At 42.8% G+C, this 22,033-nt stretch overlaps 1 protein-coding gene across 2 annotated transcripts in view; it reads left to right on the top strand.

Moving 5' to 3' along the window:
* Positions 1-778: 778 nt before the first annotated feature.
* Positions 779-22,033, top strand: part of TBC1D8B (TBC1 domain family member 8B) — a 62,173-nt gene continuing 40,918 nt past the window's right edge. For both annotated transcript variants that reach the window (XM_054039293.1, XM_054039292.1), the window contains exons 1-2: positions 779-914; positions 13,584-13,694. In XM_054039293.1, coding sequence (XP_053895268.1) covers positions 788-914; positions 13,584-13,694 — 238 coding nt within the window. In that variant the 5' untranslated portion in view covers positions 779-787. The remainder of the gene's footprint in view (positions 915-13,583; positions 13,695-22,033) is intronic.

The following is a 22,033-nucleotide window of genomic DNA, read 5'->3' as shown; positions in this document are numbered from 1 at the left end:
GGTGTGTGTGTTGGGGGTGTCATGGACAGGCGGTGTGTGGGTGTGTGTATTGGGTATGTGTCAGGGACAGGCTGTGTGTGGGTTGGAGGGCTGGCAGGGACAGGCTATGTGTGTGTCGGGGGGGTGTCAGGAACAGGGTGTGTGTGTTGGGGGTGTCATGGACAGGCGGTGTGTGGGTGTGTGTATTGGGTGTGTGTCAGGGACAGGCTGTGTGTGGGTTGGAGGGCTGGCAGGGACAGGCTGTGTGTGTGTCGGGGGGGTGTCAGGAACAGGGTGTGTGTGTTGGGGGTGTCAGGGACAGGGTGTGTGTGGGGGGGTCGGGGGTGCGTCAGGGACAGGCTGTGGGGGGGTGCGTTGCCCGAAGCCCACACCTCTCCCAGGGCCTGGTACCAACTGGCCGAGGTCGGTGCCAGCCCGTTTGCAGACGGCCGTGGGGAGCGCCCCCGCCCTGCCACACACCGCGCGCGGCGGGGGCGGAGCCGAGCCCCCCCGGTGGGCGGGGCTACGCGGTCACTCGGCCACCACTAGGCAAACGCGGGGGACGACCCAGGCCCCGCCCCGCCCCGGCCCAGAGCGGCGCTCAGCTGCCGCCCACCCGCCTCCCTCACGGCGGCGCGCCGGCCGCTGGGGCTGGTAGTGCAGGGCGGCGCCCGGACCGCGGCCACCGGCCGCCAGCGAACTACATCTCCCGGCGGGCCTGGCGGCGGCGGGCGGCGCCCCCCGCGCGGTGGGGCTTGGCAGGCCGGCTGTGTACGTGGGAGCGGAGCGGGGCGGGGCATGCGCCGAGATGTGGCTGAAGCCCGAGGAGGTGCTGCTGAAGAGCGCCCTCAAGCTGTGGGTGCTGGAGCGCTCCAACCGCTACTTCGTGCTGCAGCGGCGGCGAGGCTACGGGGAGGACGGCGGGGGGCTGGCAGGTGAGCGCCCCGCCCCCGGGGGGCGCAGTGCCGGGCCGGGAGGCCCCTGTTGTCGGGGAAGGGGGGCGGTGAGCCCTGGCCCGGGGGGCTCGTGGCAAGCGGAGGGGCGGGGTGGGCTGGGGGTTTGGTTCGCCCCGCGGCGGGCGGGCTGCTCGGGGGGCTGCCCGGCACGCCCAGGGGAAGGGGGCTGCCCAGCCTGCCCCAGGCGGCGCGCTGGGCTGTGATGTCCGGGTCCCTTCCCCGGGCCGGGGGTAGCGGGCCGGGGCTGGCATCTGCAGAGGCGATGGGGGCTGGCAGCAGCGACGACGGGTCACCCTTGACTGTGGGGGCGGGGCACAATTTAAAGCAGCAGTTTTCAAACTTTTGGAGCTGAGCCCCCCCACCTTTGCGTTACAGTTTTTGGTTGCGTGCCCCCCCCCTACAAAAAGAGGTGAGGGGCTGCTCCTGAGTCTTGCCGTGCGGGGCCGAAGTCCAAGCCAGCTGCCATCGCTGCTTCCCCCCACCTCCAGTATTCCTCTGCACCACCCCCCAAGGGGGCCGTGCCTCCCAGTTTGAAAACCTCTGATTTAAAGATTCTGGTGCAGCGGGGTTCAGGGCAGGGCATATAAACCCTGGCAGACATTGGGGGGCACATGACCCCCCCCGTCTCCCCCACCATATGTCACTTCTGGACTGGCTGAGGGGGATAACAGGTCTTTGTTCTCTTAACTTAACAAGCTTCACTTTATAAAAATTTTAGGCTGTAAAATCTGATCTCTACTCATTATTATCTGTTTATCCAACTGGGGCTCCTGGGTGCTACAGTCATGGAGCAGGTGCCTGTTGCGCTAGGTGCTGTACAAACAGAATTCCCTCCTTACTAAATTGTGGCTCCTCTGCTTTCCCTTCCCAGGAGAAATGCCCTGGATGTCTAGGAGGGTTTAGCTCTTGGATGCTCTGGAGGAGTCACTCCTTTCTGGGTTATCCGAGGCAGTGTCCAGCTGTGGCATTGTGAATGACAGAGAGATTTTTAGAAGTGTGCACGTGAGGGTTTAATCATCTCATTGAAACCCAGTGCAGAATCCTCCATCCTGGTGGGGAAAGATGCACTATCCGGCCTGTGAGACAATGAATCCTGACTCCAGAATGAACGTTGGTGGGTCTGGATATGCCATCTTTGTGTTGGAGACGTGGATAGGACTGGGCACACAGGTCATTTGCAGAGAAGAAAGGATGTATGAAAGGAATCATTAGTAGCCCAATAAACCTCCAAAAAGGCTGCAACAAATTTCTAAGAAATACAGAGAAAAACAGGTTTGGGTTTAGGAATCAAGGGTGATTCTAGTCATAAACAGCACTGTAAAAGTGTCAGGTTGTTTAATTATGAACTCAACTCTTCCGGGAAGGACTGGTTTGAGCAGCAGCTGCTGCTTTTGCTGGGCAGTTAAGTGCTTTTCCAGGGAAGGTAAATCATGTATGTGCATTGGCTTCTCTCTCATCCTAGTTTTAAATCTGGCATCTTTGGAGACCAAAATAAGCCCTACCCATTGTCACTCACTTGGTCTGAAGTTTATCTTTCTGTATGCTGCTATTTATTTAAAAATTGTGATTGCAACAAAATGTAGAGCTGACTCCAGAATTAAAAGTTCACTCTTTTAAAGATGAATTTTCTCTACTAAATAATGTATATTTATTTATAGTTGTCCGAGTGTGTGTTCTGAGCCCTTGTCTTTTCTCTGTGATTAGTTCCAGGTCCTTGATGATATTCATCAGTATGGAAGGACACGTGTACAAATGTCCTCCCCCTATTCCTTGTGGCGTTACACAGTTGATGCCTGTCTCTTTCACCATTAATATCATGGCAACTCTGGTTTAGAAAAATGTCATTGTTGAATGGCCAGAGGATAAAATTGCAGAATATTCTTGAAATAAAATTTTATATAATGAGGGTTAGGAAGAGATGGTCTATGAAATGCATGTTTGCAGTTATATATGCTTTCATAGCTATAAAATATATACTTTCAAGGTGTTAATTAACATAACTGGCTATGTTTGTCTAGTTTTTAGCTCTTTATATTGCTGGGTGCCATACACTTAAAAGCTATACTTTATCAAACACAGTGAACATCTCCGTGGGTCAGAGTACAGTCTTGCTCCACTTAAAAAGCAACAGAGGGTCCTGTGGCACCTTTAAGACTAACAGAAGCACTGGGAGCATAAGCTTTCGTGGGTAAGAACCTCACTTCTTCAGATGCCAGTAATGGAAATCTCCAGAGGCAGTTGGAGGCCACACCTTTTAAGCAGGACCCCAGTCCTACAATCAGATTTGTGTATGTGACCCCTGTGGGTCTGATTACAGGATCAGGGCACAAGTTTATAATCAGTTGGTGACATGGTTCGCTCTACATCATGGTTTGTTTCAATGTGCAGCATGGTTAATACTTGCTTAGTAACTGTGGTAGGTGAGAAGCCAAAGGCCTGTGCGGATATTTGATTGTCTTTATATAATCAGTCCAGTGCACACTCTTTTCCTTTCCCTTTTTCCTTACCTTTTTCTTAGATGAGACCCCTTCCTCCCCCTAATTATGCAGCATGCTTTGGAACTTGTTTGGCAGTTTCCCCTTCCTCATAGTTCCATGCATGGTAGGACATGATATGCATTGCCTTATGTGCTGTGGGTGCTAGTCTGCGTCCGCATCCTCTGTCTGTTCTGTCTGTCTGCTGTTATGGGAACGCAGCTCAGATTTTTCCAAAACACACTGTTACAGATAGTCAGAGTGGCGGATGTGAATGCAAAAACACAGTTGTGATGGCAGCAAAGCTACAAGGTATATACAGCAGTATTTATTGTAACTGGGATCAGATGAGAATGTCCTGACCTGGTTACAAAGATATAGCGGTACTTGTAATGCAGGCAGGACCTTGTTTAGAAGAGTAGTATCCCTGCAGTAGTCACACGAGAGAACTCACTGTAACAAAATACCAGTCTTTCAATGAAGAGGTAGAATGATTTATTTGCTGATATTTTTCTGGCTGTCTCAAGTGGATGCTGCTTTCCTTTCAGCTTGAGGTACTTAGACACAGGGCCGGCTCCAGGCACCAGCATTCCAAGCAGGTGCTTGGGGCGGCACCCTGCAAGGGGCGGCAGTCCGTGTGTTCAGCTGCCCGCGGCGGCAATTCGGCGGCTTCTGTCTTCCGGCTGAAGACAGAAGTTGCCGCCACTAACGGCACACGGACTGCCCCCGCCGTCTACAGCGGCAATTTGGCGCTCTGCTTGGGGCGGCAAAAACAGTAGAGCCGGCCCTGCTTGGACAAGATGGAATAATCAGAAAAAAAGATTTTGTGGATAATATACATTGCTGGAACCAATCCTCCCTGCTCCCTACACTAAGCCATGAGTCTCATATGAGTCTAAGAAAGGGGGTTCCTTGGAGATGGGGAAAGGAATTACCATTTTCCTTCGGTGTTGAACTTCTTAATGGCCATTACTGTAGTTCTGAGTCTGTAGTAGGCCTTACTGCTGTAGCCTGTTCTGTAGGAGCCATGGCGTGTTAATCCACATTGTGACCCTGCGGTCTCTTTTTCCTGGACAGTCCACAACCCCAGAAACATGGAAGGAGCGGCTGCACATCTGGACTTATTTGCATGAGCTGTCCCTCTGTGAACATGGATTTTACCCTTAGTAATTTCACCAAAAGAAAATTGTGTTTTAAAATGTAATCATCTAGTGGGAATGAAAGGCAATGTTTTTCAGTGTCATGCATGTCTTTGATGGAATTTCTCTTAGGCTTATTCAAAAGTACTTGGATATTGCTGCTTAATCTTACAGGGAGGGGTTTTTTTGTTTGTTTGGTTTTTTTAGCATGATTGGCAGGGCACAGGAGATGAGTGATTTGGTATGTTATAGTGGGATGGCTGCTTTTCAACACTTGATGGATGGATGCTGCTGCATTATTAAATGCATAGTAACAGAATGTATGGTAGAAAGGATTTTACCCGATTCTGTTTTACTAGACTGAACTTTTCAAATGGCTGGCTTGCAGCAGGTTTCCAACTGTGGTAGAAAATAGGATGAAAACTTACTATGTTAATAAGGGTCTTGTGTGATCTGTGCAGCACTTAGCCTCGGGAGTTATAAGGAAATATTGTTTTGCAATGCAGATATTTGTGTGACTGGCAGGACCACTGTTGGATGAGGTGTACGTAGTATTTAGTCTTTATAGTGCTAAGTATATTCTGTTTTCAAGCATGTTTAAAAACAGGAGTGCAAAACACACAAATCTTGACCAGGACAAGACAAGTAGGGTATAGAGTTTTTCACTTCCTGAATCATGGGACAATTTATTCTGCTCTAGCTATGTGGGGGGCAGCACCAGCACTGTTGGAAGTGACTTCCAGCTGTTGAGAGTTATGGGAGGTGTTGTTGGACAGAGGGGGCCAAAGCAGGAGGAGCAGAGTGAGGGGGCTGGGTGTGAGGTTGGTGAGGCATGCTGGAGCAAGTCCTCAGAGGGATTACTAAAAGGTGCTATTGCAAAAATGACATGATCTAGAATCTTTCACTCTGTTTTATTCATTAGTGATCACTGAGAGCTTGTCCCTTGCAGCAGTATTTTAGAAGTTGGTATAGTTTGTTTTGGAGATGGTCATTAAGAATAATTGAACTACTAAGAACATTGCAAGCTGCCCTCAGCATTTATAAAATCTTAGCAGCAGAGAGAGCTGCCTGGAAGACTGCAAAACTCCTAAGTTCCACTGGGCCAGAAAGTGCTGCCACAATCAAGACCTTTTCTAGTCCTGGGAAGCTAATCATCTCCGCATTCTTCTGGGACCTAGTTGTTTTCCTTGATCCTTCAGGAGTCCTTAAACTCTGCAGGAGTCCTGGAGACTCTGTTCCTCTTGCATTCTGTAGGACTAGAGTGTCCTTGGTGTTCCAGAGCTTGTTAGTGGAACAGGAGGAGAGAGATGCAGAACCTGTAGTATCTGTGGTGCTTAAATGCTCTTCAGGGTTGAAGCTGTAGTCAAGACCTTCTGTCTAATGGAGCTGCTGGTAAAGCTGCTCGTACTCATTGGTCCTGGAGCAAGTATTAGTCTTCCTGCCTATTTGTTTTAGGCAGAACTTCTTACTACTCCCAGTCCCAGCTTCTTACCACAAATACTTGTATATAAGCCTACTCGGTCAGCGTTTTTTAAAGCTGATTTTTATACCTAATGTGGAATAGGGGAGACGGACTGATTTACCAGTTGGTTTATTTATGTAAATTAAGGTATTTATAAGTCCAAATACACCTGGATTTTAGCTTCTTGTATTGCCCATGGCATTATACAGACTTAAATTAAAATGTGTGTATGTAGCCAAGGGGAGCATTTCAGTACAATTTTTAGTTAATATGTGAACAAGAAAGCTCCAGAAAACAGTAAGTGGATATTATTTTACATTCACATAAATCAGAGGAGCTGAAAGGATTTGCTTAAGTTCCCCGCTTAAAATCACCTCTGAGCTGAGATAAAGTTCAGTGGCAATACATTTTTTTTTTTTTTTTTTTTGCAAAAATTATGAACATGTGAAAATAATAGGTTATAACCTAAGTCCTGAGTATATACTTGAATTGCTCAGTCATGATGTAACTTTAAGTATATTGGGCACTGCAGTATATAAATAATATAATATAGGTTATGATACAGTTTTTAGTCTAAGCAGTTTTTAGAAATACGACTCACTGTTTCATTACCTGTTTCAACAGAAGCTGACATGATACCAATACTCCTATAAGGAGCACTGACCTAAGTCTGACATAAAGAAGGACTTAGTAAATTCAGCTGCTGTTTGAAGGTTGGAGAAAACAGGGTCTTACAAAGTTGTAAAGGGCTATTTTTAATTGAGTTATTTAAAACTACTCTTAAATTAATCAGAATTAATCTCTGTATCTGTTACTTCACAGCAGCTTTAAAAGTCCCCTGATTTCTCATACATTCACATGGCATCTGGAGTTCTTGAGTGAGAGCAAAATTGTTGAGACAAGCTGGAGATACACAGAGCTCTTCTTCAGCACTGTGTAGTTCGAAAAAGCTTGTCTTTTTCACCAACAAAAGATATTACCTGACACCCCCCCCCCTTGTCTCTCTAATATCCTGGGACCAAAACAGCTACAACCACACTGCATACAATGTTTATTTTAGACTATTGGGAAAGCTTGTTTCCTTTTGTTGGTGCTTCAGCAGCTAGTGCTGGCAGGCAGAGAATTTCTTATGGAAATTTTTTTGTGGAAAAAATATATTTTAAGCCACTCTGCTTTTCTAGTCATGTATTCTGTTTTTGAAGTATTACTCTCCTCTCATACTTTGCCTGGGATATTTGCATGAACCAGAATCTGTTTTTTGAGGTTCACCTGCTTTTATTTCTTCATCTGAAGTTACACCGTGATGTCACTAACAGAGGAGTGTATGCTGCTGGGAAAATTGTCATCTGAAACTGTGGATTACAGTTTCAAGTGGAAAATAAATAGAGGGAAGAGATGAACTCTGCAGCACAGATGCTCCTAAATTGGTTGCAGCTGAGAAGCGCACATTGCAATTCAGCTGGGAGGGGTGGACAAAGTTGGCTTTAAGTCACCTTTGACCCTCAGCTGAATACTCGACTGGCCGGATGCAAAACGAGTCCCCGAAATAAACTTGAGCATCCTTCTGCATGCTGAATTTGCAGTTGGCAAAAGCTATTCCATTTGCTTGTGAAGTGTCTCTTGCTCTTCCTTATTATTTACTTGTGTTATGATTGTGCCCAGAAGTCCTAGTTGGTCTTGGGGTTCTGTTGTGTTAGATTTCTGAATGGGTCCCATGACCTGAGCAAACAATATAGGGGGATTTTTCCTGAAAGGAACTGTGTGGAGATCTCCTGCCTTCTCTTTGGTTTAGAGGTTGATCTGGTCCAAAGTCAGGGAGTACAAAAATAACAGTATTAAGTAAATGATTATCAATATTGCATTACTATAGTTAACTAATGAGCACAAGGACAACTCTTAAAAGAATTTGTCTTTTGCCATTACATTTTCTGCAGGTAAAATACATTGTTTTTAACATTGTGTTTGTTTGCGGTACACATGCCTTTTAAATGTAAATGGGTTCGGTTGAAACTAGAATATGTTTGTGATTCTGATCGTGCACAGTACCCAAGAGAATTGTGTACAAACTACTTTCCTCTCTCTCTCTGTCTCAGAAGTAATCCCTCTGAAAATTGCTAACTTTGAGAGATCCCATTTTAGGCCCTAGTCCTGCAACAGAAACTTCTATATGAGTTTAACTTTACACACACAGTTAACCCCATTGAAGTCAATCAAAACAGTGACAAAACCTCCATTAACTTCAGAGCAGATCACCCAGTGTTTCTGCATAATAGATTATACCATAACTCATATCCTATCAGGGATCCAACACTCCAGCTAGTGACTGACCTGCTCCAAAATACATCACATCTTCAGGGAAGATTTTACCCAAAAATGTAGTAAGCCAATTCCAAATGCACAGTGCAATGAACATGATCAGTATTTAGGCCCAGACTGGAAAGATTTACATGTATGGTTTACTTTATGTATGTAAGTATTCCCAATAGCAGCCATGTAATGGGAACCTGATTCATTGCCCACTAATGTCAATGGGAAGTCCTCCCTTGACTTCAGTAGAGCTGGATCAGGCCCCAGTTGTGTTGCAGTCCTACTACCTGTGGGTGAATTCCACTGCTTCTTAAAATCTCCTCTTACTTTATTCATGGAAGAGTGGTGTTCACACTCCATCCTGTGCTTGACTGTATGACTGGGAGGTTGGGCTGATCTTGATAAAGGGAAGATGAAGAATCAGAAACATAATAAAGTAGTACTTTGCCCCTCTTACTGAAAGATCTCAAAGTGCAATTCAAACAAGTTTTTCAGCTTTCTTTTAGATGGAGTTTTATGGAGTTAAGTTACTTAATCATGCAAGTAGGTCTTGGAGCTGGAAATCGTATTCAGGAGTCCTGAATGCCAGACCTGTTTTTATGCACTAAACAGAGCACCTCCTGAAACTAGAATCCTGTTTGGAATCTGTTCTTATTGTATGATTTCTGGACTAGATAATCAAGTTCCATTAAGTTAAGAATTTATCTGATGAAACTGGATATTGAGGCACGTTTAACAAATGAGATTTATTTCCCTGCCTTTCTGGTCCTGGCTGCTTGTTGGTCATTCATGTTTATAGATTCATAGATTATAGGACTGGAAGGGACCTCGAGAGGTCATCGAGTCCAGTCCCCTGCCCGCATGGCAGGACCAAATACTGTCTAGACCATCCCTGATAGACATTTATCTAACCTACTCTTAAATATCTCCAGAGATGGAGATTCCACAACCTCCCTAGGCAATTTATTCCAGTGTTTAACCACCCTGACAGTTAAGAACTTTTTCCTAATGTCCAACCTAAACCTCCCTTGCTGCAGTTTAAGCCCATTGCTTCTTGTTCTATCCTTAGAGGCTAAGGTGAACAAGTTTTCTCCCTCCTCCTTATGACACCCTTTTAGATACCTGAAAACTGCTATCATGTTCCCTCTCAGTCTTCTCTTTTCCAAACTAAACAAACCCAATTCTTTCAGCCTTCCTTCATAGGTCATGTTCTCAAGACCTTTAATCATTCTTGTTGCTCTTCTCTGGACCCTTTCCAATTTCTCCACATCTTTCTTGAAATGCGGTGCCCAGAACTGGACACAATACTCCAGCTGAGGCCTAACCAGAGCAGAGTAGAGCAGAAGAATGACTTCTCGTGTCTTGCTCACAACACACCTGTTAATACATCCCAGAATCATGTTTGGTTTTTTTGCAACAGCATCACACTGTTGACTCATATTTAGCTTGTGGTTCACTATAACCCCTAGATCCCTTTCTGCCGTACTCCTTCCTAGACAGTCTCTTCCCATTCTGTATGTGTGAAACTGATTTTTCCTTCCTAGGTGGAGCACTTTGTATTTGTCTTTGTTAAACTTCATCTTGACAACTAAACAAATGTTTTAGTAGCACAACTGCTTGTTGTCTTGGCTGAACGCTCTTCCCAATACTGAAAGCTCCTAACTGATTGTTTAGAAGAGACAACTTTAGATTGCCTTTGTACACATCATTGAACGCTTTTAGACAATGTTATCTAGCAGAAGTGAGGAAACTTACCAGTTAAACTTTAGTCGTGTTACCCACCTAGGTTCATCTTAATTTTTTTAAACATGAATAAAAATGCATGTACAAAGGTCTAAAACTAAAAAGCATGAAATAATATGAAAGAGCTGTATGGGATGCATAATGGTGATTCTACATTATGATTCAAAGCCTTTTTCTTGATGCTTGTATACACTACTGCATCAGAGCTTCAGCTGACAGATGAGACTGACCATCAGAACTGTCCTAGCTGGAGGGAAGGAGATTAGAGGTAGATGGGAAGGAAAAAAGCAGCATCCTGAAACATTGCTGCGGTATTAGGTTTTCAGTGGTTTGGTTCCGTCTCGAAAGTGGTAATACAAAATACAAGAATTGATTATCATCCACTAAAAAACAGTGATTGCTGTGGTGATAATTACGCCTACAAATTTACTCTACTTGTGAGCTCAATTTTAAAAAGTGTGTGAAAGTTCATAAGATGTCGTAATAACCTATAACAAACATTGATGGGAAAAGGTCTGAGAAAGAGATGGACTAAATTAGTCTAAACAAAAGGGCTTCTAATATGGTTTAAGGACTATGCTAAAATCATGGTTGGTCAAAACAGAAGATGTGGAAGTAATGAACCAAAATTGGTGTGTCAGATATTCGGTTTGATTGTTGAACAAAATGAGGGGATGGATTATTCCACCTGCCACTCATTTTTGAGTCCTTAAAGGAGGAGACTTTGGGGGCGAAATAGGAAAGAACAGAGCAAGCTTCACCATCATGACTGCCTCTCCCACTATCTCCTTGAACCCTGGACCTTCTTTGTCCTAATCCTGAGGGATGTCCTGACCAGATCGGTCCATAGAGAGGGATCCAGATTACATTGCCTGCCGTACCAGCTCCAGCTGAATCCCAAACACCACCTGAGATGAAGTGGGACCAGATTTTAGCAACAGAAGTAGCTCCAGCCCAACTCAACTATCTGTCTTCTCTTTTACGCAAAAGGCAGTTATTGCCATCTTTTAAGCCATCTAAAAGACTGTCAAACAAGGATGTTTTCTTTTTTAAGACTCTCTCCAGCTAATGGGAAAGAGAACAAGGGATGTTGTTAGAATGAAAGCCTTATTTTTTTATACTTTATATTTCAAATGCTTAAACTCTTAGGTCTACATCCAGGCACCTAAATAGGGCCCTGATCCTGTAGACACTTATGCATGTTCTTAACTATAAACACCTATTGGGCACAGTGGCTCAGCACTTTTGGAACAGACTGCTTATTTAAATACAGATTTGGGAATCTATCGTGGCCTTTATTTTTGCTTGGCGACAAGACATCCTGTCTAATCTAGGACATACCTAACCCCTCCTCCACAAAGGTCTGCTGGCTTCCTATGAACTGGAGGTTTGCCCTAGAGCTATCCAGTCCTTTAACCCTAGACAGTCATGAGAAACTGCTGCATATCTCTTTTTACCTCCATGCTTTCCAAAGAATCTTCTTGATTTGATGATGGTTTCAGACTCGGTGTCTTTTGGGCATTGACTTGAGTCACTGTAGGTTATTTTTGAACAGCTGAAACTTGATTGCCCCTGTAACGATGCTGCCTCTGGCAGGACACAACTGAGAGTATCAATTCAGGACAAATTGCTTAGAGCAGGGCAGTGACAGCCCAAAGCTGGGTGTCCTTTATTACTAAGGCACACCAAACCAGCCAAATAGAGAGGACTTTGGTTTTACCCCACTAACCAGAAATCATACAAGTAATTCCCGCGGATACTCCAGTTCCCTTGTATCCCCACCAGCACCGCTCCTTATGGGGATGAATGGTTATGAAAACCAGTACCCCAGTAAAAGAAAAAAGGGTTCTGCTGATCTCAAAGGACCAAGCCCCAGACCCAGGTCAATATACAAGTCAAATCTTACCCACAAATCACGCTGTTGCCAATCCTTTAGAATCTAAAGATTTATTCATAAAAAGAAAGAAATATAGATGAGAGCTAAAATTGGTTAAATTGAATCAATTACATACAGTAATCGCAAAGTTCTTGGTTCCGGCTTTTAGCAGTGATGGAATAAACTGCAGGTTCAAATCAAGTCTCCGGAGTACATCCACAGTTTGGGTGGGTCATTCAGTCCTTTATTCAGAGCTTCAGTCGGTAGCAATGTTCCTCCAGAGGTAAGAAGCAGGATTGAAGACAAGATGGAGGGGTTTCCAGGGCCTTTTATAGTCTCTGCCATGTGGAAGGACACCCCTTTGTTCTTACTGTGGGAAATCACAGCAGCAAGATGAAGTCTGGAGTCATATGGGCAAGTCACATGTCCATGCATGACTCAGTTCTTTACAGGGAGAGCCGCGATTGCTCACATGCTACCTTGAACGTTCCCAGGAAAACTTCTCATGTGGATTGGAGTCTCCCAAGGTTCATTGTCAGTTAAGTGTTTTTTGATTGGGCACTTAATCTGCAAATTCCTTTCTCAAGAAACTGACCAAATGCTTCATTAATGCTACTTAGAATCAAACACGTTGAGATACAAGTAAATAGCCAATATTCATAATTTCAACTACAAAATTGTTACATGCATGCAGATACCATAATCTTAGCCAGCAGATCATCTTTTCATAGACACCTCACTCGACAACCTTCGTATAAGATTTGGTGTAACTATAAGGCCTTGGTTGCAACAATGATCTATATGGTCACAGCCCCTCAGCCAGTTTATGCTTGCATCCGTAATTCCCCTTTATGATGATGATCTTCATAATGTGTTTCCTGTATCTGCTCATCTTGGGGACTGATAACATGACTGAGATCAACCCAACGTTAGTTTCTTGAACCTTAAAACCTAGTGAAATGTTGCCAGCCTTTGTAGTGGATATTATGAATGTTTTGGCATTTTGAGCAGTGCTGTTTTGTAGCAGACTATCATAAAATCACCCTTTTAAGATAAGTGCTTGCATCAGTCTTTGCAAATGGTGACTTTGCAAATATATCTTTGTGCCATATATCATAGCCGAAAACAATGATACTGGGAGAATGGCGAGAGAGATTAACAATGAAAACATCTGCTATGTCAAGGCCAAGTGTAAAACGAGCTCAGTGTTATGAATAATTCAATAAACAAAAGCTTGTCAAACAAATATAAACATTATCTGTTTAGCATTTTAGTTCTTAATGTAGAGAGTATAAATACTGGTTTATGACAGCAGAAAATGAGTTTGCTCACTTACATTTTACAAAATTATTACAGTTTGCAAGATAAGATTTGTTTACTTGACATAAATTTCTTATTGATCCTTAATTGCTCTTGTTTTGTATTTTACTTTGGGAGGCTTTATCTTGATAGGAAGTGCAGCAGAATCATTTTGAAAAATTAATAGCCACTAAAAGAAATACTTTTGGCGTGGAAGTGTGTGTTACTTAGCCATGTAATATCCCAGGCTGAGTAAGGAATGCAAGATTAGAATCTGAACGTATGATGCAAAATCCTAATTTGACTCTGTTTAGTAAACTGTCTAAAACTGTATCTTAAATACAACAGGCCTTCTCATGGGGACACTAGATGCAGTCTTGGACTCTACATCAAAAGTGGCTCCATTTCGGATCCTGCATCAAACACCGGATTCTCAAGTCTACTGGTCCATTGCATGTGGTAAGTGTGATTCTTTATTAGGAGGCTAAATGATTTTAAAAAGCGGCAAATCTTTTCCCTAATGTCAATATACCTAAGAACGGCATGTAAACATCTGGTGGGATAATTCTCTCTCCTCCCTCAAACCCCATCAGGTTTTAATGTAAAACTGCTCACCTACATTGAGAAAATGGAAAACCTGCCAGCAGTTGCTCATTTAGGGCCCAGTTCTGCAAAATGCTGAGTAGTTGAATGGAAGTTGGAGAAAATCTGCACCATGCAGGATTGGGCATTTAAAAGTCCAGCATGAAGTGTTCGATTTTTACTTCTATGGCCTGTTTTTTCTTTCCTTTTTATTAATTTAAGAATGTTTGTGGATCACAGAGAATGGAGATATATACCTGCTATGCAGACAGATGATTGCAAATATTGAGTCTCATTTTCTTCCAGATATTTTGCATATAATAAATCATGGCTTATATTAGTTATTTTTATTAAATAATGAGTACAGGCTTGTACAAACAGCACTTCACTTCAACACTGAGAACTACTTATCTCTGAGATGTCACAATAAAAAGCATGCAGTGGGGGAGATCTAGGTTGGATATTAGGAAACACTTTTTCACTAGGAGAGTGGTGAAGCACTGGAATGGGTTACCTAGGGAGGTGGTAAAATCTCCATCCTTGGAGGTTTTTAAGGCCCAGCTTGACAAAGCCCTGGCTGGGATGATTTAGTTGTTGGCCCTTCTTTGAGCAGGGGGTTGGACTAGATGACCTCCTGAGGTCTCTTCCAACCCTAATCTTCAATGATTCTATGGTCATATATAAAAGGTTATAGGCACAAAGGCAATTTTTTTTCAATGTAACCTTTGACAAACTCACTAATTATCATGAAAGAGCAAAATTTTGTTGGCATTATTGAAATTATATTAATGATATTTTCCCCCTCAGTACTTAATTCTTTTATTTATCTTAAAGATAGCTAAAATGCATAAATCATCTAAAAAGGTCTCAACGGTCCCTTTCTGCTGATAGCATTCCCATCCAGAATACATTTTGCCCAATAGCTTTATATTTCTGAAGAGGATATAAAGCTAAAGTATTGAGAAAATAATATGGAACTGTCCCCTTATTCCTGATGAGTTTTGTAGCAGGAGTTTAGCCAGCAGCAGATTTCTGCTAGTGGATTATAGTAAAATTAATGTTCACCTCAGCTTCAGCAGTCATTCAGTTTATCCCTAAACCAGTTAGATCCAAGTGTATTGACACAATTAGTTGCACAGATAGTGCTAGGCAAATAGACACACCTATACAAGTACTGGCATTCTAAAGAGTTTGTAGTGTTAGGGCCTGATCCAACACCCACTGAAGTCAATAGACAGATTCCCATTGGCTTCTATGGGTGTATAGATGTTATAGCTGAGGTTTCTATTTCAATGCAAACATACTTGGAACACCCTTTCTCAGGAGCATTTAGAGACAATGGAAGCTGAGTTGTGGGTGCCACAACCCTCATCTCTTCCTAGGGTGGGGTTGGCACTGGAACTATGCCAGGTGCTTGAGCAGTACAGCAGTCACTTTCCAGTTGTCCTGTTCCAATAAGTTTTGGATTAACATAGGTTTGCTCCTGTATAACTAAATATCAGTAATGTTCAATAGGCAGCTACTCTGACAAACTAGGCAGGTATAGTACAGGTAAAAATGGCCAGTATGTTCAAGACCCACTGTCTCATCCTCCTTCACATCCCTCCTTCAGACTCCTCTTTCATGATGCCTACAAAACCCTGCCTGCTATTATATCTAGGAGAGTGACAAGCTGTCACTGTCATACTTGTACTAACTCCTCCATTCCTGCCATTCTCCCTCACTTGTCTCTACTCTGAATTAAAAACGGGGGGAGAAAACCATCAACAAAATAAAACATAACTGTGCCAATCATTACCATGTTCTTTTGTTAGATCCCTGGCCCCAGCCTGGGTTTGTTTGTGTCTGTTAGTTGTAAGCCCTTGGGGGAAAAGTCTGTGGGGAGATTTTCAGAGGTACAATGGGAATTCTGTACAAAACTGGTATTTATGCTTTTGAAAATCTACCCCTGACTCTTTACGTATATTTGCCGAGCCCAGTGCGACCCCAGTCCCTTCCTGTGTAGCTCCGATAGTGTGATAAGGAAACAAGTTATGACCCAGTATTTGGTTGTTCTGCTGTGCAGCATTTGTATTTTGTCTTCAGATAGACTCCCTGCTTTCAGGTGCATCTCAGTTTTTCTAGTGTTACGAAACTGCTTTGGTATTCTCCCTAGAGCAGAAGTACACAGCTTTTTCTATTCTAAGCTGTGCATGGTCCATGCAGCTCAACAGAATTCAGGAGGAGGATGATAAATTTGCCCACAAGGAAGTCTGAGGTCAGCATGGGTAGGAATAAACCGAAAACACAAACTGTGTTTTTTCTAACCTATCTTTTGCTTGTTAAAGTAAACCTGATTATAGCAGGAGTTGAGTTCCCTCTCACCCTTTCACTACTCATTCCTTCCTATTGTTTTGTTTCCTGCTGACTGATGGCAGTGTTTGATCTTAAGAGCAAGGTCTAGCTTCTCTAAGCATACTGTTTTGTGGGCACATTTTATTCATCCAGTATCTTCCCCTAGAGACCAAAATTTTGTTCCTTTTATAATTTGCTCAGTCTCTAATTGTCTAGTCTCAGTTCCAGAAGCTCAGTGAAATAGCACTGAGCCCTACTGACAGTACTGAATATTTCCTAAACACACTATATCTTGCAGTTAGCATTATCTCTTAACTGTATATTTACTAACTGCTACTCATGTCATGTTTATATATTTATTTGATTTCTCAGACATTATCTAGAGCTCAGGGAACACCCAAAATTAAAAATGCACAGGTAAATTCTAAAATTTTGCAGTGTCACATTTTAGTTCATCAGCTTTTTCCCCAGTTAAACCTTTTAAGTTAATAGACTCTTTAACAAAAACTAGACACTCTACTGAGCCATAAGACTCCAGTTAAATTTTCCTCCAATCTCCAGCCCCTCCTTTAGATGCCTTTGGGGGAAAGATAAACTTTGTAGCATTCCCAGAGAAACTTCATACTGTATTGAGTCTGATCCCACAAAGTCTTACACACAAATAATTCCACTATTAAATGCTGTGCTATAGTCACATGGATTTTTGCTATCCAATATGCATCAGAATCTTCTCTTCTTCAGTTAGACAAGAAATTAGATCCTATTGTACCATCAACTACTTAAAAAAGACATTAATACCATATCCCTATATTGTAATATGAAACCTCTCCCCCTGCAATCTAATCTAATCTCCTCCTGTGCATGCTTTTCAAGGATGTCCCTAGAGGATAATGATCAATAAGAGACCTAAATTTTATGTAACCCTTCTGCCCATCTAAGTTGGCAGCAACAAGGGCCGGGTTCTGTATCTAGGGGTTCCGTTTCAATAACGCAATGCAAAACCTGCTCGAGCCCCCACCCAGTGACCTGGGACAATTACATACCACCCCCTGGGTGCCTCTAAGAGGCAATACTTCCCCTCTCGCAAGCACGGAGTCTGAATGTAGCAGAAAATGTTTAATAACATGAGGTAAACGACATCAGCATTAAATTGGAAAAACACCACAAACAGGATTCATAACACAAACCATGAGCAAAAAAAACCACCCCAGCAAATTGGGCTATGTCCTTTCCCTTTGGTTCTTGAATCCAGCAACCCAAAAATCACCCAGAGTCCCCAAAGTCCAACACCCCCAAAGTCTCTTGGGTCCAGCAACCACCCAAAGTCCCAAAAGTCCAACAAACCCCAAAGTTTCTGTTCCTGGTCAGTGCAGCCCCAGAGTAAAAGTGGGGGGCATGCAGGGTGTTAAGGGGCACCTTACGTGATCCGAGGCCGGCCAGCCGTCTCTCCGTGGGGTTCCGCCACAGCCTTCACCACGAGCCAGTCCACTTCCTGCCGTCCCACAAACTGCTCCGCACTACAAGCTGCTCCGCTCCGCTCACTGACCTATGAGCCGCTCTAGCCATCCCCGCAAACAGCTCCGCTCACAATTCCTTGGGCCGCTCCAACTGGCCTCGTGCCGCTCGCTGCTCCTCCAGTCGTCCCCACAAATTGCTCCGCCAGCTGCTTAGCAATATAGCTTCAGGCTCCCCCACTAGTTAACACAGCATTCAGTGATCTCAGCTCTTTTGTGATTTCAGCTCTTAGCAATTTCAGCTCATAGTAGGGGAGCCCCAGCGCTAGTGCACCATTGGCCCAAAGTGAATTGAGCTCAGCAGCCTGTAACTAGACTCCTAATGGAATCAAAGTTAGCTCTGACATTCAACAGTGGAGAGAGGAGGTAGTACAATTGGTGTTTCAAACCCTCAGAGGGGGCCCATACCATCAGGTACAAATACCTGTCCCCATCCTCTCTCAATTCACTGGGTTTTGTAACCCATGCCCCTTGTCAAGCAAGTGCTACTTAGGTAATGGTGAAGGACTCACTCAGTCCTTCTGTCATACAACAGTTCCACTGGCCTTGATACACAGAATCAGGGTAACAAAACTTTATTCTTCCTGCCCCAATAACAGAGAAAACTGGGGATCCCACACCAGCCAAAGTAACCACTTTGAGTTGCTGTTGTTTCATGCCAGGCGAGTGGGTGTGCCTATGCAAACAAGATCAGCCCCTGGAGTTCTTTTCCACACTCGCCATAATTCACCACCAGCTGTCAGGGTAGAGCTCATCCTGACTCTGCTTACATCTATATGGTGTATTGGCCAAAGGACAATGTGTGGAGTAACACACTCTAAAACATAGCACTTTTAAAAACAAGGGAAAACGTGAGTTACTAGAAAATGAACCATTTGTAACCTGTTGGTAAGTAAAATCCTAGGAATATTCCTGGGGAAATAATAAGAAGTGGTTACAGGCTGCCATAAAATATACTCAGTTGATGAGTGCAGTAAAAATACCTATAAATGAAAAAAAATAAACCTGTACTATTGAGAATTCTGTTGCCATGACTTCAACCCTTAGGAAGCAGGAAAAAGTGATCTGCCTGCTGCTAGTACTTGAAATTGTATCACTTTTGTGTTACATATAGAAGAGTTAATCTAAAAGGCTGTATAATGGCTTTGTCATGCAAAGCACAAATATAGTCTGTTCCTTCCATGAGGTAGTATCCAGTTAATAAAAACAAGAGACTAAATTGCTTTCCTATTGTTACTTTGTAATTCTCTAAGGGCTCGTCTACACTGGCAACGCTAAAGAACTGCCACAGCAGCGCTTTAACGTGCCTTGTGTGGTCGCAGCGCAGCACTGGGAGAGAGCTCTCCCAGCTCTCTAAAAAACCACCTCCGCGAGGGGCGCAGCTCCGCTGGGGCACTGTTTACACTGGTGCTTTACAGCACTGCAACTTGCTGCGCTCAGGGGGGTGTTTTTTCACCCCCCTGAGCAAGAAAGTTGCAGCACTATTAATTGCCAGTGTAGACAAGCCCTAAACAAGTGTGTTAATGGGATTTTAACTTTGCCTGAGGTCTATTTGCTATTACGGTAACCCATCTTGTGCATAATTGATTCCTGGTAGGCACACAAATGATGATAGTCTTATTGTTCTTTTCACTGTAATCATGTTTAGAGCAAGATTATTATTCCCATAAAACCTGTGGTCAGTTTTAGCGAATAAAGTAATTAAAAATTATAATGTCAGAAAGATCTTTTTGTCACCATCAGAGAATTTACAGTAATCCAGGGAGAAACACAGGCTTTTAGTGGGAAACAAAGCACAGAACCTATGTTCATGGTGTTTTGATGGGTAGTATGATGGCAGTGCTCAGAATATTGAGTGTGTGTGTGTTTATATTTTATTTAAAAGACCATTCTTCTCATGTTTCAGCATGAGTGTACAGGGGAGATAATGATGTCATTAATTGGGCAAACAATTATAAAGTAACTGTCAGGGAACTTTTGGCAGGAAAACACAGTATTTGTTGGCCCAGTATAAAGCATTGCTTTATTCGCATTACATTTTTTGTGAGGTTTAATAACTGTTAAAAACGCCGTGGGGATACAGTTCTTTAAAAGACAGATGCCGATTCTCATTTCTTGAGAGTAGGTGTTCTTCAGGAAAGTCTGAATTTTTTTAGAAAATGTGTATAGAATTTGGATGGATAGGGACAGATCCCGTCAAAGAACATTTATTTGTGTATTTACCAACTAGTTGGTGAATCAGAAGTCTTCACTTTTATTATATACATAGCTCCACAAGCATTCAGAGCACTTCACAAAACATGTAAGAAGACATTGCAAACTAAGTCAAAAAGTGACCTAGTCTGTGAATCTTGTGATATAAGTATTGGGGACCAATCCTGGGGCCTTTACTTACACAACTAGCCCTGTTGACTGTAGGGAGCTACTCACTTGAGTAAATGCTGCAATACTGGAGTCTGCACAGTTCTTCTTCTCTTCTAATTTATTAATATAAAAATAGAACATGCATAGATAATAACTGGATAATAACTGTAAATGGAAAAAGGTGATATGTAGTTTTGCTGATACCTACTGGAATTGCTGGCCTGTATTCTCAAAAGATAGCTAGGGTAGTATAACCTAAACACTGCAGAATATCCAAAAAACTTTGACACAGCTACTTTTATCTTAAAACGTTTTGCAATAACAAATGCATTAAAATACATTACTCCTGTGAAGTAGATACGTGTTATGCCATTTTGCAGATGGGTAACTAGAGACTGAGGGGAGGTTAAGTGACTTGCACAAAACCACACAGCAAATCAGTATCAGAGATGGGACTAGAACCCACGAGTCCTAGCTTCTCAAACCAGGTTTCAAGTTAGTCTGGAGAAGAAATCAAAACTGTTTTCAGTATTCCTGTTCACTTTTCCTACTGTAAGATATTTTTGTCGGTACCAGATATGAATGCTCATAGAAAAAACATTCAGAATGCTGGGCTCTAAGGGAGAGTTTTCAAAAGTGCCTAGTAAGTTAAGAGCCAGTGACACTTTTTTAAAAAAGTCTCTCTATCAGATTATGGCTGCATCTGTGCCTCAGAATCTTTGAGCCTGAGTTTAGAGAACTGCCCTAGATTCTTAGTGCATAGTCAGGTAGAGAATCAGTTTTGCCCTATTTTTGCAGTGTTAATTACTCTTGACATTATTTTCATCTTTTTGAAATGCCAGTGTAACTCCATCATCCATCATAAATGTCCAGCTTCTTCTTAACTGTACTTAGAGGAATTTCTATTCAGTCCCAGTGCAGTATTAAATAAGCCTGTGAAAACCGCTCACACCTGCTTAAGGTGTCAGTCTTCATAAAACAAAATGATAAAGATGTCGTCAATGGAGCTTTCTGGTGAGGAGGGAAGTGGTGATAGTGTATTCATGTACTGGGCCTGTTTATTTCTAAACAATTCCTGTAGAGTATGAAAACTTGTAGCCTCTTATATTGTAGAATCTGCTTACCCAGAAGTGCTGAATAAATCCTGACCTAGTCAAAGCCATTTTATGGAAAAACCACCTAACCCCCAAGAATAGTCCGAGTATTGCACTCGCTGGATCCTCATTGCTGCTGTTTCATAAACATCATCTTTACTTCAGTAGTCTTATGATTGTGGTTTACTAGCTATTACCCCTGGCAAAATTCCTAACAGAGCGTATAAACAGGCCTAGTCTTCGAGTATACCATAAACCATTTTGACGTACTGACATTTCACACATCATAAAACTAGCTAGCAGCTAATATCTTTCTTTTGTATGAAATTTAAACTGCTAATCAAAACACCTTACTGGAAAATGCATGTGTTTCATTGAGGCAAATTTCTTTCTCTTTCTCATAAAGTTGTTATGACATTCCTTATATGATGGGTGACAGCTCTCTGAAAGCAAAATCCTTGCGGGGAGATCAAGAATAAAATGATTAAGTATTTTCACCAGAGTAACAGTGCGTGGGAAATGAGGCAATGAGGCTGACTTTGCCATTTGACCTATGAGGGGAGTTGAAAGAATTGGGCGTTTTCAGTGTAGAGAGGAGAAGGCTGTAGGATAATAGTTTTTAAATATTTAAGTTTATTATAAATAGGATGGTAATTCGTTGTTCTCTAAATCCACCAAGGTTGGCCAAGAAATAATTGGCGTAGTTTGCAGCAACAGAGATTTAGGTTTGATATTAGGAAAACCTTTTTAACTAGAACGGTAGTTAAGCGCTGGAACAGGATACCTTGGAAGGTTGTATTATTTATAAGAACAGGTTAGATAAACATAGGGTTACCATCCGTCCGGGTTTCCCCGAACATGTCTGGCTTTTTTAGCTTTAAATGGCTGACCGGGGGGATTTCTAATAAGG

Source organism: Malaclemys terrapin, chromosome 9 (assembly GCF_027887155.1).
Source record: "Malaclemys terrapin pileata isolate rMalTer1 chromosome 9, rMalTer1.hap1, whole genome shotgun sequence".
In the NCBI taxonomy this organism is placed as follows: Eukaryota; Metazoa; Chordata; order Testudines; family Emydidae; genus Malaclemys; species Malaclemys terrapin.
The sequence above is the reverse complement of the archived record's forward strand: the minus strand, read 5'-3'. Positions and strand labels throughout refer to the sequence as shown.